The sequence below is a fragment of the Eutrigla gurnardus genome (assembly GCF_963514095.1).
Source record: "Eutrigla gurnardus genome assembly, chromosome: 13".
NCBI lineage: Eukaryota > Metazoa > Chordata > Actinopteri > Perciformes > Triglidae > Eutrigla > Eutrigla gurnardus.
The window spans coordinates 27202064-27216632 of NC_139936.1; the positions used below are offsets into that span (position 1 = coordinate 27202064).

General features: G+C 40.8%; 1 protein-coding gene across 1 annotated transcript in view; it reads left to right on the forward strand.

Moving 5' to 3' along the window:
• LOC311022661 (piwi-like protein 2) overlaps positions 1 to 14569 on the forward strand; it is a 29789-nt gene extending 15220 nt beyond the window's left edge. Inside the window, exons 10-20 of the mRNA XM_084024138.1 lie at positions 1103 to 1195; positions 1823 to 1963; positions 2369 to 2482; positions 2787 to 2975; positions 5889 to 5990; positions 6117 to 6233; positions 6501 to 6589; positions 8524 to 8629; positions 9920 to 10173; positions 10655 to 10762; positions 14271 to 14569. Coding sequence (XP_083880264.1) covers positions 1103 to 1195; positions 1823 to 1963; positions 2369 to 2482; positions 2787 to 2975; positions 5889 to 5990; positions 6117 to 6233; positions 6501 to 6589; positions 8524 to 8629; positions 9920 to 10173; positions 10655 to 10762; positions 14271 to 14427 — 1470 coding nt within the window. The 3' untranslated portion in view covers positions 14428 to 14569. The remainder of the gene's footprint in view (positions 1 to 1102; positions 1196 to 1822; positions 1964 to 2368; positions 2483 to 2786; positions 2976 to 5888; positions 5991 to 6116; positions 6234 to 6500; positions 6590 to 8523; positions 8630 to 9919; positions 10174 to 10654; positions 10763 to 14270) is intronic.

Sequence of the window (14569 nt, forward strand, 5' to 3'; positions counted from 1 at the left end):
AATCTTAACTACAGTGTAGTTTTACAGTCCTTTAAAGTGGCATTTTTTTAGGCGCGGGGGGGGGGGGGGGTTACTTATCGTTCATTTATCGTTATCGAGGTGAGTTCCTCAATATATCGTGATATTGATTTGAGGTCATATCGCCCAGCCCTACCTCCTAGCCAACAAAGAGCAGAAGGCCATCATGCTTAGGTGGCACCCAGAAAAAGTGGCATCCACCGGAGCCACACCAAACAGTGAAATCAGAGGAGATGGGTGTACTGTTTTCCCACATATTCCAGAGAATGCCTCAAAGATAGACTGCCAAAAATGGTGTAGCTTAGGGCACAACCAAAACATGTGCAGCAGTGTGGCAGGAGCCTGCCTGCAGCGATCACACGTAGGGTCAATACCCGTCTTAATCTTAGACAATCTATCCTTGGTCCAATGAAGACGGTGCACTATCTTAAACTGAACCACAGTGTGTCTGAGGCATATGGAGAGAGTAGATTCGCTGTATAATTTTTTGCCATATTTCTTCTGGAATCTTTTCATCTAGGTCCGTTTCCCATTTGATTCTAAGGCCATCGAGACTGTTCATATCATTTGTATTGAGCAATGTGTAAATTCTGCCTATTACTTGTTTTGTGTTAGCTTTACATTTTAAAATCGTTTCAAGCAGAGATTCAGGAGGGCTCAATGGGAAACAGTCAGAGTTAGAGGCCACAAAGTTTTAGCACTTATTTTAACATCATAATAATAATTGCTCAAGACACAGTCGATTGTAATTGTTTTAATAAAGTCGAGCTCTTTAAAGTAGATCACTCAGCTGAAATGACCGGAATTCTTGTATTAGAAAGCCACCTTGTGGCTACAATAAGTAACAATGGTCATATTTTTTGAGACAGGTTTTGTAACGTGAAGTAAAAACAATTCAAAACAACTGAATTAGATTTGCTATATCAAGCTGTCCCATATTTTCCCTTCTTTACTAAAAAAAACCCTTCTCAGGCATGATACATTTTTGTTCAATGTACCAATTATTCTGTAGGCTGTTAATTTTTCCATCAGAAGCATGATATCAAAAGCACTGTAGATGACGATATATTATTATTCATTGCAGCAAGTCATTACTGGAGAGATTCTTTTGGTACCGGAGCTTTCCTTCATGACGGGAATCCCAGACAAAATGAGGAAGGACTTCAGAGTTATGAAGGTAAATTTCATGCATCCCTAGAATGTTCTTCCAGTTTAATGGCCTTTACCTACATTGGGGGCATTTTTATCATTCGATTCATTTGCATGTTATTTATTGTGCATACTCTGTTGTACAATAACAAATAATAATAACAACAATAACAAATAATACATTAGAATAAATAATAAAGGCAGCAGATACCACATCCACTCCAGTTCTGTTCGTATCTTTCACAATAAAAGCCCCAGACATAGAGTACACCACATAACGTTTACTAGATAGAACACAAATTCACGCAGAGCATTTCACTCAAAGAAAACACTATCAAATATCTTACAGTAGCAAGGCTATGTAACAATATATCTCAGACAGATTGTCAGACCCTGCTCTTGGTCAGTAGGATCCCAACTGTTGTCTTCAGCCTGATCTAATGGATCCTTTTTTATTGAATAAGTGCCGCAACTGTCCCAAATGGCGTAGCTGCTGGTTTTGATGTGAACTATCTGTAGCTGGTAGTCTCTGACCACAGCAGCAGTTAGACACCACCATCCCCACGTCCCAAACCCTAAAAAACATGAAATGTGGGGATACTGGTTCTTGTGGAAACCGACTCCTTGAGAATGTAATTTTTTGTGTATGTTGTAGGACCTGAACATGCACATCAACGTGAGCAGTGAGCAGCACATCCACTCAATCAAACAGCTCCTGAAGAACATCAGCACCAACCCAGAGAGTAAGAATGAACTCAGCCGATGGGGACTGGACATTGACTCAGAAATCCTGAGGGTGAGGCTCTGCAGTTAACCAGAGTATTTTTCAACTTTCAATTCTAAGCGCCTACATAATGAAAGAAGAAAGAGTCATTACTTTTGGAGGTCAATGCAAATCTTGTTTCTTTAAAAGCAGTAGTTAATGTTGTTCAGGGTCCCAGAGCCCACTCTATTCATTCTATTCACACTAGGGACTCACTGGAAGTAAGTTTGGTCCAGTGAAACAGGATTTACAAAGTATGACAATCTCTGGAGAATATTTAAATGCAGCTTGGCTGTCTGAGGTGTGCAGTGGTGACGCAGGTAGATTGGAAGACACTAGAATCTGAAGTTGATCTGTTGAAAGTCTTCCTGTGTTCCTTGGCCATTCTTTTCCTGTGCTGTGTGAACAGTCCATCGGTATTGATTTGCTCTCTTGCAGATTGGAGGTAGAACTCTTCCTCTTGAAACCATCTGTCTGCAGTCTTCATCCTTTACCACCAGTGCTGATGTATCCTGGTCCAGAGAGGTTGTTAGGGATGCGTCAATCAACTCTGTGAGTTTTGAAGACAAATCTCCAGTGTCACCTCCTCATTTTCAATTGATTTTGCTGTAATGCAACATTAAAACTGGGGGAATGTTGAGGAAACCAGTCAGCAAAATTGTCTAGCCTGTGATGTTTTTGGCAGTTGATCTTATTGATGTAAGCTTTATTGGCAGACTGTGATATTGGCCAGTCTTATCTTCCTTGTTGCTGTCTTCCCCTCAGACATCAGTGCGTTACCCTACATGGTATTGCCTTGGCCCCAGGATTGGATGCTGTATTACTTTGTTTAACAAATGACCCATCTCACTCCTAGATCCCATTGAACATCTGGGCCATCTTTTACCCTCGCCGCTGTGCAGAGCAGGCTGAAGAGCTGGTCTCCACTTTTAACAAGGTGGCTGGGCCTATTGGGCTGCGTCTGGAGCGACCCATTCGTGTGGAGCTGAAGGACGATCGTACTGAGACTTACATCAAGAGCATCCATTCTCAGCTCACCAATGAGGTATGACATGAAATAACGATTTAGATGAGTTGGTGAGGTTACAACAATGATACGTCAAGGGGGAGAAAGGGCGACAGGTAAGAGGTGGGAAGTCATCATCACCCCCACACGTCGAGACTTTCCAAGCCCCAAGGACAGCACATAGCCTTAACACAATCTGGCCTTGAGAGTTGTCTTTCACGGCCTGTTGTATTCTTGATTAAGGCTCTTAGTAGGGATGCAACAATCCAGTTAGCCCACAGTTCAATACGTACCTCAGTTCTTGAGTTACGGTTTAGGTACACAGTTTGTGCGCAAACTTTTTACATTCAGACAAATTCAAGTGTATTGTATAATAAAATAAATAAATTATGTAAAAAAAAATGTTTTAACACTTTCAAATGCAAAAGTGCTTCTTAGCCTTGAAGACTGGTATAGGATAAAAGGGGGTTAACAATTTCAAAAGTTAATGTACATATTTGAAATATGTACATGGATGGAAACGTGAAATTACATGAAATTTTATTGCAAAACCGAAAATACCTCAATTCACAAGTGCTTATTGAAGCGTGCATGGCGTCCCGTACGGTGGCATCCCTAGCACTTAGTGTCCTGTTGATGTACAGTTCCAAGCATTCCAGTATCCATGTGTGTGGCATTGAGACATAGGCTTTCTTGTAATCAATCCAGGTCACACATACGTTGGTGTGTCTGGTCTTACAGTCTCGAGTGACTGCCTTTTCAAACAGTAGCTGGTGTTTGGCTCCTGATGCCAGACAGCAGCTTCCATGTTGTGCAGAGGCAGGTTATTGGCTGGTAGTTTAAAGGAATTGCTCCTTTCTGGGGTTCCTTCATGATCAGGACTGCAAACTAGTCACCTTTTGGCGAAATCTGCTGTTTTGAACCAAAAATAGGTTATTTATGTGAATCATTTAGATCCGAAGAGTTTTTTTGGGGGGAGGGGGGGACTGACGTATGCAGGTATGAGGACTGTCTGGCTTTCAGGGGCGGTAAAATCTGCTAAATCTAGTCTCCAGTTTGGCTGCATTCGTCAGATCCACCTGTCCTTCTTCTGCATCCAAATATGTCACTTTCTGTAAAAAAAAAAAAAAAAACATGAATACAACAATTAGAGGAAAACGTATTTGCAGTAAAGAAGGTACCGAGACAGACTAAAGCCATTTAGGAAACCCTTTTAATATGGAAGATAACAAAGGCTCAATACATGCTAAGCAACTTTATAGACCGCTTGCACTGAGTGAAGCATATGAAGCATATCTGAAATTAATTCACTGGAAATACACACCATTATAATATTGCTCATGGGGTGTCATTATACGGACATTAATCTCTCTGCATTCACAAACACATCCATGTGACTCAAAAGCTCTTAGCTAGCTTGTATTGTTGTGGGCATCTAATACAAAATGTTTAACTCTAACATTCATTACTACAAACCAAGACCACAAATTGAACTATTATGTCAAGAATTATTATTTTTTTTAATCTTTTTATTGGAGAAACAAGCGTCAAGAATTCTTTTTGCATGTTTTAGCCCATTATATACCACTATAACTAATTTATAAGTAAAATATGACTCCGTTCACAGTATCCTTTTTGCATGATCCAGCTTTCTGTCATTGCTATTGAATCTTTCCTTTGCGATTCAATAGTATTGATGCAATTTTTTTTTCATTCTTAAACCAAAAGAAAATTGAATTATAATCTTCCTAAGTCACATTTCCAAAAACAATGCACATCAAATGTCAGTCAGCCAGTCTTACATTTATTTCAGTTACATCGATAAATGTTACATAACCCATGCAACAGAGTGATTATTTGTAAACTGCTACACTTAGTGTCCCATGTTTTACAATTTTGCAGTAGAGATATTAATAATTCTGTTTATCAGTTCCACAGTTAAAATAAATATTAAGACACTCAGAGGAGCACACAGCTGAACTGATGTGGTGGAGACTCACTAGTAGGGTTGTAAACGATAAACCGATGCGACCGGATATTCGGTTCAAAAAGTGAGAGATACGGCTGCATCGGTAGCAGCCTCCTCAATCGATACGTATTATCAATGAATTCCTAGATGAATCGGTTACAGAGTCATGGATCGGGTATCGCAAGACTTTGAAGCGGTTGGCGGCATGACACCAGCGTCTCTAAAACAACGCGAGAGCTCAAGCTGCCCGTGAAACGCCGTAGCTGGCTAGCTTGTATGAGTTATAAACAAGGGACAACACGGAGCATGGAGGAGGTGGAGGTGGAGAGGCGGGCGCAGCACAGGTAGGCGGCTGCGACGCTGCCGTGTGACCGCAGGCACTCCACGACCACACGTGAGAGACGGATGGCTTTGAATGTCAATCGCTTGTGTCTCAACTTGTGCCACAAGAGGCGGCCGCAGCACGGGTAGCGTCCACAACACTGTCCTGTGACCGCCATCCAACGATTCAGCCAGACTTTTTTTTGGTCCATGTCTAAAAATAAATACATTGACATGTGATTTTGTTGTTTAGGGATATGTGGTATTTTACATATTTGAAAAGAAACTATTGTACTGTCACTTTCATAGAATCAGCTTCTTCATTTTATAAAATATCTACAACAAATATTAACCGTAGAATCGAATCGTATCGTTACTCTGTATGGAATCGAATCGGTCTGTAATAAAAGGATATATTTTTTGAATCAAATCGTAACCTGTGTATCTAGATGCATATCGAACCGTTTATCACAAAGAGATGTGCAACCCTACTCACTAGACTGTGTTCAGCTAAAAACTGCAGCCACTGATAAATGATGATTTAAAATGTTTGTTCATCAGGTCACTGTTGCAGCTGGGCGGCTTATTAGGCTCGGTTGATGAGAGGTACCACTGGAGTGACGCTCTTCCTGTGTAACGCTCCATTTCATATCTGTTTACAGCCCAACATGCAGCTCATTGTGTGCATCCTGGTCGGCAACAGAGACGATCTATACAGTGCCATCAAAAAGCTCTGCTGTGTCAAAAGTCCCATCCCATCACAGGTTTGTAATGTTTCTCCATATGATTGGACGTGGCTGGTCTAGAATTGGAGAAAAGAAATGTCTTCTTGTGAAAATATTTTCTCCCACTTAAATGTAAAGGTTTTTTTGTCACTTATTGTGTCACAGGCCATCAATGTCAGAACGATTTCCCAGCAACAGAAGTTGAAGAGTGTTGCTCAAAAGATACTCCTGCAGATGAACAGCAAGTTAGGAGGAGAGTTGTGGACTGTCAATGTCCCTCTGGTGAGTATACGTCTCTAAACGGCAAGAAGAGAATCAACATGGACGCAGTGTTTTTGGGAAAATATCATATTGTACTCTTTATGAACGGTTCTATTAATTGTATGCGTAATACTGCTTTGGAAAATGATGCTATTCAAAGGAAACATTTATACCACAGAACCACTGGAAGTGTATTATACAGATTTGATGGACGACCTGCAACAAATAGAGGTTGTGATATTACTGCGATCAATGGGGAGATAATGAACCTCTATCTCACTTTAATAGAAAAACTTGATGGTGGTGGGTGTCGATGTGCACCATGACACCAGCAAGGCACATCAATCAGTCATGGGCTTTGTCGCAAGTGTGAACAGGTAAAGCTTTTTTCTGTTTTTTCCTTGTTTGGTTTAATATTTTCTTAGTAGTTATTCATGATGAATATTGGAATCTATTCCACTTTATACCGGAAAGCTACGGTTCTGATAAGTGAAGTCAAACTGAAGTGCCTTGAACTTGCATTCTCTCCACTGGCCATCAGGGGGCGACTCCTGTGGTTGAAAAAATAAGTCTGATGGTAGTCAATGAGAAAAATGGTCCTAATTCTCACTTGATTTATTATGTCAGTAAACATTGTAAACATGAGTTTATGGTCTCAATCTCTAGTTTCAAGTCTCGTAAATTTAGAGTAAATTAGAACTACTTTGTGATTAAGAGGTCGCTACTGTGGCCTCGTTACCGTCGCTACCACACTACTGTAATTAGCTACAAAAGATTAGCTACAAAGATGACTGTAAAGCTAGCTGTAAAGGAGGATAACTTTAATAACAGCGTCACCAGGAGCCAGATGGATCCAGATCCAGTACGGTTGCCCATCACTTCTCTGCAGACCAAATGTGATCACTTCTTGGCTGCAAAAATTCCAAGATGGCAATGGTCAAAATGTTGAACTCAAGACTATAAAACCATAGTCTACAAACTGTTGGGTGACGTCACAATGACTACCTCCTCTTCTTGTATACACTCTATGGTTACTTAGGGCTGGGTATCGTTTCTGATACCTCGACTTTGATACCGATACACAATACTTTTGATAGATTTTGTATGAAAACCTCTTGGCATAATTATTTATACAAACTATGTTTCTAAAAATAATAAGTTAATTTATCTACTAAAACTGTTATGTATACATTCTGAATCCTTGAAATTAATTTATATTTTACATTATAACAGTCTGACATTGTGAATGAAAGGTATTAGTTGTGCCATCGAAACATCCAATTTTTGGATCTGCAAGCAAGCCTCTTCACTATGAAGTGGGCTACAGCCTCTTCCACTTTGCCCTGTTCTCTGCCGTGGTCAAGGGAGTCTTGGAATGAGCTCCACTGCTGGTGTTGTCAGAGGAACCTTGGTCTGAATTGTAAATGGGAGAATGAGATCCAGCTAGCTTCAAATCTACAAACTATGCTGCTAATATTAGCTAATTTAGCCAGGCGCGCTGAAATTCATTCACTGGAAATACACACCATTATAATATTGCTCATGAGGTGTCATTATACGGACATTAATCTTTCTGCATTCACAAACACATCCATGTGACTCAAAAGCTCTTAGCTAGCTTGTATTGTTGTGGGCATCTAATACAAAATGTTTAACTCTAACATTCGTTACTACAAACCAAGACCACAAATTTAACTATTATGTCAAGAATTATTTTTGCATGTTTTAGCCCATTATATACCACTATAACTAATTTATAAGTAAAATATGACTCCGTTCACAGTATCCTTTTTGCATGATCCAGCTTTCTGTCATTGCTATTGAATCTTTCCTTTGCCAGGCGCGCTAGCTACCTAACCGCAAACAAGTACAGCAAGTACAAAAACCCAAATTTGGAAAACAACAAACCATGGCATGATATAGATTAAGTAGCTTCAAAATATTTTTCGATACCTGGTAGGACCGGCGTAATTCGGTCGGTGCCTGATGGTACCGTTTACCAATACCCAGCCTTGTGGTTACTACCTCCAGTACTAGTAGAAATTCCACATTACTGGCGCACACAGATGTCTTGTGTTACATATGATGAGCCTGACAGATTTTAGGTTTTATCTGTGGAAAATGTTTTCAAACATCCCTCAAATAAGCACATCATATCTGCAGGTTGGTGCTAAAGAAAGTTTGTGTTCTATAGAATATCCTGGCTATTTTAAAGAATAACTGTATATTTCACCTTTCCTCTACTAAAATTTACGTGAGGAAATGATGGCAATATCCTGCAATAAATGCATGTGCTTTTTTTCTTGTCCAGCTCCCTGACCCGCTGGTATTCCAGGGTAACTTTCCAGGCACCCTCTGAGGAACTGATCAATGGCTTCAAAGTTTGCTTACTGGCTGCCCTGCAGAAGTACTACGAGGTAAGTAGTAGTGCCCGTCGGATTTAATCTGCCTATATTTTATATATATATATATATATACATACATATATTATATGTTGCTGGCTGATATGGTCACATATAATGAAAATCAGACATTGCTTTTGAATTAAAAAACAAATTAAAGTAGTTGGCGCCCCTTTAGGTTGACAAAAAATCCATACTAAGAAAATAATCAATACTAAAAAATGTTATCGTATTCTATACTAACTACAAACGTATCGATACTTTAGCCGTCAACTGTGCCTCCTCCAGTTGACGCGGAGCTTAACCCAGCAGTGCCGCAGCTACACAGCTCCATCCCTCTCTAGCAGCTGAACACATGAACACTAGTTTTAGTTGAGTGTGTGTGTGTGTGTGTGTGTGTGTGTGTGTGTGTGTGTGTGTGTGTGTGTGTGTGTGTGTGTGTGTGTGTGTGTGTGTGTGTGTGTGTGTGTGTGTGTGTGTGTGTGTGTGTACCCCTAGAAAAGCTTGAAGATAAATTGATGATAGTGACGTGATAAACTAAAGTGCATCCAGTTATTAGCATCACAGGTTTCTTCAATCTTGCAATCAGTCAGTCTGCCTATATAAAGGGTGAAAAGGAGTCGGTCTGCTGTTTGGTATCATGGTCTGCATCACACTGGACATGGACCTGAGAAAGCAAAGGAGAGAGTTTTCGGAGGAGATCCAAAAGAAAATTATAGACAAAAGGCTAGAAGACTTTCGGTGTGGTTTTGAATACTGCCCTCAATGGGTTGATGATTTTGGTTACCATTGACCGTTATAATTTTGTTCTCAACAAATTATAGATAGATAGATACACGCATGGACGATCAGACACAGATCAACTGATTGGGAATGAATATCAACGGATCGGAAGCTACACCCGTAACCTGAATTGCAACAATAAACTTCTGCAAAGCCTTCTGCAGCAAACACATTGAGTCAATGGAGCCCTGGAGTAAAAGGAAAATAAAGTCAAATTATAGTAGGGATGCCAGTTTAGGTTAAACTATAAGCTTTTAAATCCAACAAAAAGAAGGAAATAATGAGCTTCCATTTGCAGAGGTCAGCTGCCTGTTCCGCTATAGAGTCGATATGGTGGTGTTGCTGGTCACTACAACACATCACATCAATACAGTAGCATAGAATGAGGAGTGGCTGTATTTATGACTGTATCTACAAAGCTGCTATGCCCAAGCTTATTATGCCGCATCTGAAAATTTGTAATATGTAATATATTTTTTGAATGCCCACACCTGACAAAGCATTGTATGTTCTTTTGTACAGGTGAACCACAACTTGCCAGAGAAGATTGTAGTGTATCGGGATGGTGTGTCAGATGGTCAGCTGACGATGGTGGCGCAGTACGAAATCCCACAGTTGATCAAATGTTTTGAGACTTTCCCCAGCTATGAGCCCAAGCTGGTCTTCATTGTGGTCCAAAAGCGTATCAGCACCACCCTCTACAGCTGTACTGCAAATAGCGTTGCAACACCTCCACCTGGAACTGTTCTGGACCACACCCTCACCCAGAAAGAGTGGTCAGTCTGTTCATTCTTTCCTGATCCCTCTGCAACAAAACTCCCCATGTGAAATGCTGTGTTCCTGTTAAAATCAATGAGAAGGCTGCACTTCTTGATTATTCAGTCGGAATGCAGCCTTAATCAATAATAATTTGCCGATGAGAACATTGTTTTCGAACCCTGGCACAAACCGTAAACCTGAAAAAGGTGGTCTGACATGGTTCCAGTCTGACTAGTAACATTTATGTGCAGTCAGATTGTATTACAGTAAAATATTACAGTACAACACAATCATAAAAAGATTCTTCTTACATGAAGACTGCAGACATGAGTGTTGTTCCCTACAGGGTAGAGGACGATAGCCATCTCTTTTTACCTGTGTATATCAAAAAGGCAGACGCACCATTTCCTGGCAACATCCGTAAATATGTGCACTTAGATCAAAGACTCAGTCCAGCTGCTGCTGGCTTTGCTAAGTTTGTGTTTTTTGATTGTTTAGGGTGGACTTCTTTCTGATGGCACATCACATTCGTCAGGGCTGTGGACTTCCGACACACTACGTCTCTCTGTACAACACAGCAAACCTCACACCAGACCATTTGCAAAGGTATTGATAACCCACGTTTTCTACTCGGCATCATTCTGATTACTCATACACTTGTAAAACATGTTAGCTCATTTACCAGACTTCATTGAAGTTCCATGTGTATTTTTTTAACAAAACGTCAATATTTATAATAGATGGTCTACAACTTAATTTGTGTGTGTGTTAGGGATGTCCCGATCCAGCTTTGTGCACTTCCGATCCGATACCGATATTGTAGCTTTTAGTATCGGCCGATACCGGCCGATCCAAGCATGTATTAAAGATATTTACTTATTTTGTTGTCAGACTGTTGAAAAGGGTTTTACTCTTAAGAACAACTAGCCAACTTAATTAGGTTAGTTTGAATAATCCACAATGGTTGATAATGAGAAGCTGACCTGTTCATTCTTAACAGGGTTAAATAAACACAAAATAGACAAAATAATAGTCAACTAACCACACAAACTGAATTGGCATCAGTGCTCTGCTCTTGAACAACAAACCAAGGCTTAAAAAGCCATCAGTGCAAATATTGTAAACTGTTTAAAAAAAGCAAAACACACAGAAAACCTGAGTAGAAAATAAATAGTCAATTAACCACACACAAACTTCGTCTTTTAGGGTAAAATAATCCCACACAGCTGACATTTTTATAGATAACTTTAAATTCTTAGTGGGACATGCACAGACAAGTCCGTCTTGTTGTTGTTTAGGGGATGCTGGACAGGTCGCTAGGTGTGAGCTAGCTAGTGCTGGAAAACACGGACCGGATTTTGGGGAAAAAACTAGAATGGATTACCTACATCGGTGCACATATTTTTACTAATATCGGCGGCCGGTCCCGATCCGATCCAAATATCAGATCGGGACATCCCTAGTGTGTGTGTGTGTGTGTGTGTGTGTGTGTGTGTGTGTGTGTGTGTGTGTGTGTGTGTGTGTGTGTGTGTGTGTGTGTGTGTGTGTGTGTGTGTGTGTGTGTGTGTGTGTGTGTGTGTGTGTGTGTGTGTGTGTGTGTGTGTGTGTGTGTGTGTGTGTGTGTGTGTGTGTGTGTGTGTGTGTGTGTGTGTGTGTTAGGGCTGTCACAATTAACACGTTAACGCACGTCGATTAATTTCTTGGGTTGATGCATACATTATTTTAAATGCAAAAACAAAGATTGAACAATCAATAAACAAGGTAATGTTAGCGAGTGTCCGGTCGAGAGAGGGTGACGGTGAGTATGAAGTCAGCTGCTCCAGCGCACTTAAGGAGAGTGTGACGCATTACAGATTTGAACGTAACTGGGTCATTCCATGTGAAAACAGACAAAATCGGGGGTATCATGTACATGACACCTCTCAGATTTTGCTGAAAAGCGGTGAAAATATGCCTTATGTTACCAAACGAGGGAATCTGAAGTTTCAGGTCAATATCTCAAACGGTTTGCCCGTGGCGTCCATTTGAATTTCAAGTGCCACACCCCTTTTTGACACATTGGAATTTCGCATTTCCTTTGTTGGCATTTTTGGAGGCCCATAACTTCTGTTCTAATAGTGATAGACGGCTGAAAATTGTGTTGGTTCATTGTCATGTGTACTACACAATGCTACAGGCATTATCACATATTTCAAATATGTACATTTACTTTTGAAATTGTTTACCCCCTTTTATCCTATACCAATCGTCAAGGCTAAAAAGCACTTTTGCATTTTAAAGTGTTAAAAAAATGTTCATATTTATTTTTTATTCGAAAATACTAGGGATGCACGATATTATTGGCAAGGTATCAGTATCGGCTGATATTGACGTTAAAATGTATTATCGGATAACATGCCGATATATTGAACCGATAAAGACTGCTGCTTCCTTGATTATATCAGATTAAATGCCTGAAGGATTGTGTGTGCAGCACTAGTAACACGTCACCTACTTCAACTTGCAGAAGAGCGAGGGAGAAGTTCAAAATGTCGCGGTGTGGACGTTTTTTAAGGTGTCGGAAACGGATAGCAAAATTTGTATTTGCAACGATTGTTCAGCGTCTGTGACAGGGTGGGAATTTCACGACGACCCGCACTTTGGCCTTGATGCCCTGTGAAAAAATGTTCAATTTACGGCCAAGGTGGCCTTTGTGCCCCTATCCCTGTCCAAGTTCCATGTAAAAATGGTGGGAATTTCACGATGGCCACGACGCCTGTCAAAGTTACAGTGTAAACAACGCTAGTGATTCGTGGTGAGCTTTTATGGACTTACAGCCACCCTCGTGCACACAGTCGGCTCGTCCCGTGTCTGTGGATCAGAGCGGTTGCTCTGCTGTGATTGTTCCAAAATACAACCTGCGCAACTTCGCGAGCCGCACAGGTGGAGTATCAACATCACATGCAAGAAGAACGTCAACCGTTCGTCAGCTTAATTACAGCCACCCGAGTGGAGTTGAGCGAGGGGGCAGTGAAAGCACACAGCGTCATTTTTATCATAAAAGTACCGGTCCGGTTCCGCTCCGGCGTGCGCACATGTTTCTAGTCAACACGAGCGGAGCTGAACGAGCAAGTGGCCACGAGCGGGCAGCGGATTTTGCAGAGAGCGGCATTGTTCTAAAAGTACCGGTCCGGTTCCGCTCCGGTCCCGCTCACACCACGAGTGTGAAGCCCAAACCCGACCCAGAATCCCGCTGTGTCCTACACAGTCATCAACAGTATGTTAAGTCATAAAACGGCTTGATTATTATTATTATTCTCCCATCCATTCGGTGATCGGTATCGGACGATTTATGATTCCTGTGATCGGATCGGCCCCCAAAAATGCTGATCGGTGCATCCCTACTTTGTAAGATGGTATTGGAAAAAAAATCCAATGTAATATTAGCTTGATATTGGTATTAAAAATATAAGGTAAAGTATAAAGGTAAAACAATCTCTTTTTACTCAATGGCCTATATATCGGTATCGGTTATCGGCCAAATGAGTTGTAAGATATCGGCATATCGGATATCGGCAAAACATCCCTTTATCGTGCATCCCTAGAAAATACACTTGAATGTGTCTGAATATAAAAATAAAAAAAATCTTAGCTTATAAGCAAAATACAGAATTTTGAATATTATATATATATATTTATTTATATATAGCAATTTTTTTTCTCCTTGCACACAAAATGTGAACCGAAACCGTAACCCAAGAACTGAGGTGCGTGTTGAACAGTGGGCTGTTGTTGCATCCCTAATAAAAATCTGCCAGGCTCATCATATGTGACTAAAGACGCACTAACAATGTTACTGGAACTTGTACTCGTACTGGAGGTACAGGAAAACTAACAGTTCGTCTTTTTTCTGTCGGTTAGCTGTCAGTCTGAATAGCTTCCTGTTTACTCCTCTGGATCGTTTCTAACCGAAGCAGAACTAGTGCACAATGTATAATTCTTTGCCCTTTCCCAAATGAACTCAACTACAGGTGTGAAAGCATCCTGTGTTGCAGTTGTTGTGGTGTGACTTCAGGTCAGTGAAAATGAGAACGTGTTCATGTTCAAAGCAAATATATTTTTGTTCCCAAACTAGGCTGACTTTCAAGATGTGCCATTTGTACTGGAACTGGCCAGGCACAATTCGTGTTCCAGCACCATGCAAGTACGCCCACAAACTGGCCTTCCTGGCTGGCCAGTACCTGCATTCAGAGCCGGGAATCCAGCTATCGGACAAGCTCTTCTTCCTTTGAGCTGCACCAGTTACTACCACAAGTAAACTGCTCAGGTCACTCCAGACCCAGCCATGATTAAGCGAGTATTGCTCCAAAGTTTGCAAAGTTTTGAGTTTTTATTATTGTTTTAGCCACTGTTCCTGTGGTGTAATTATTTCAG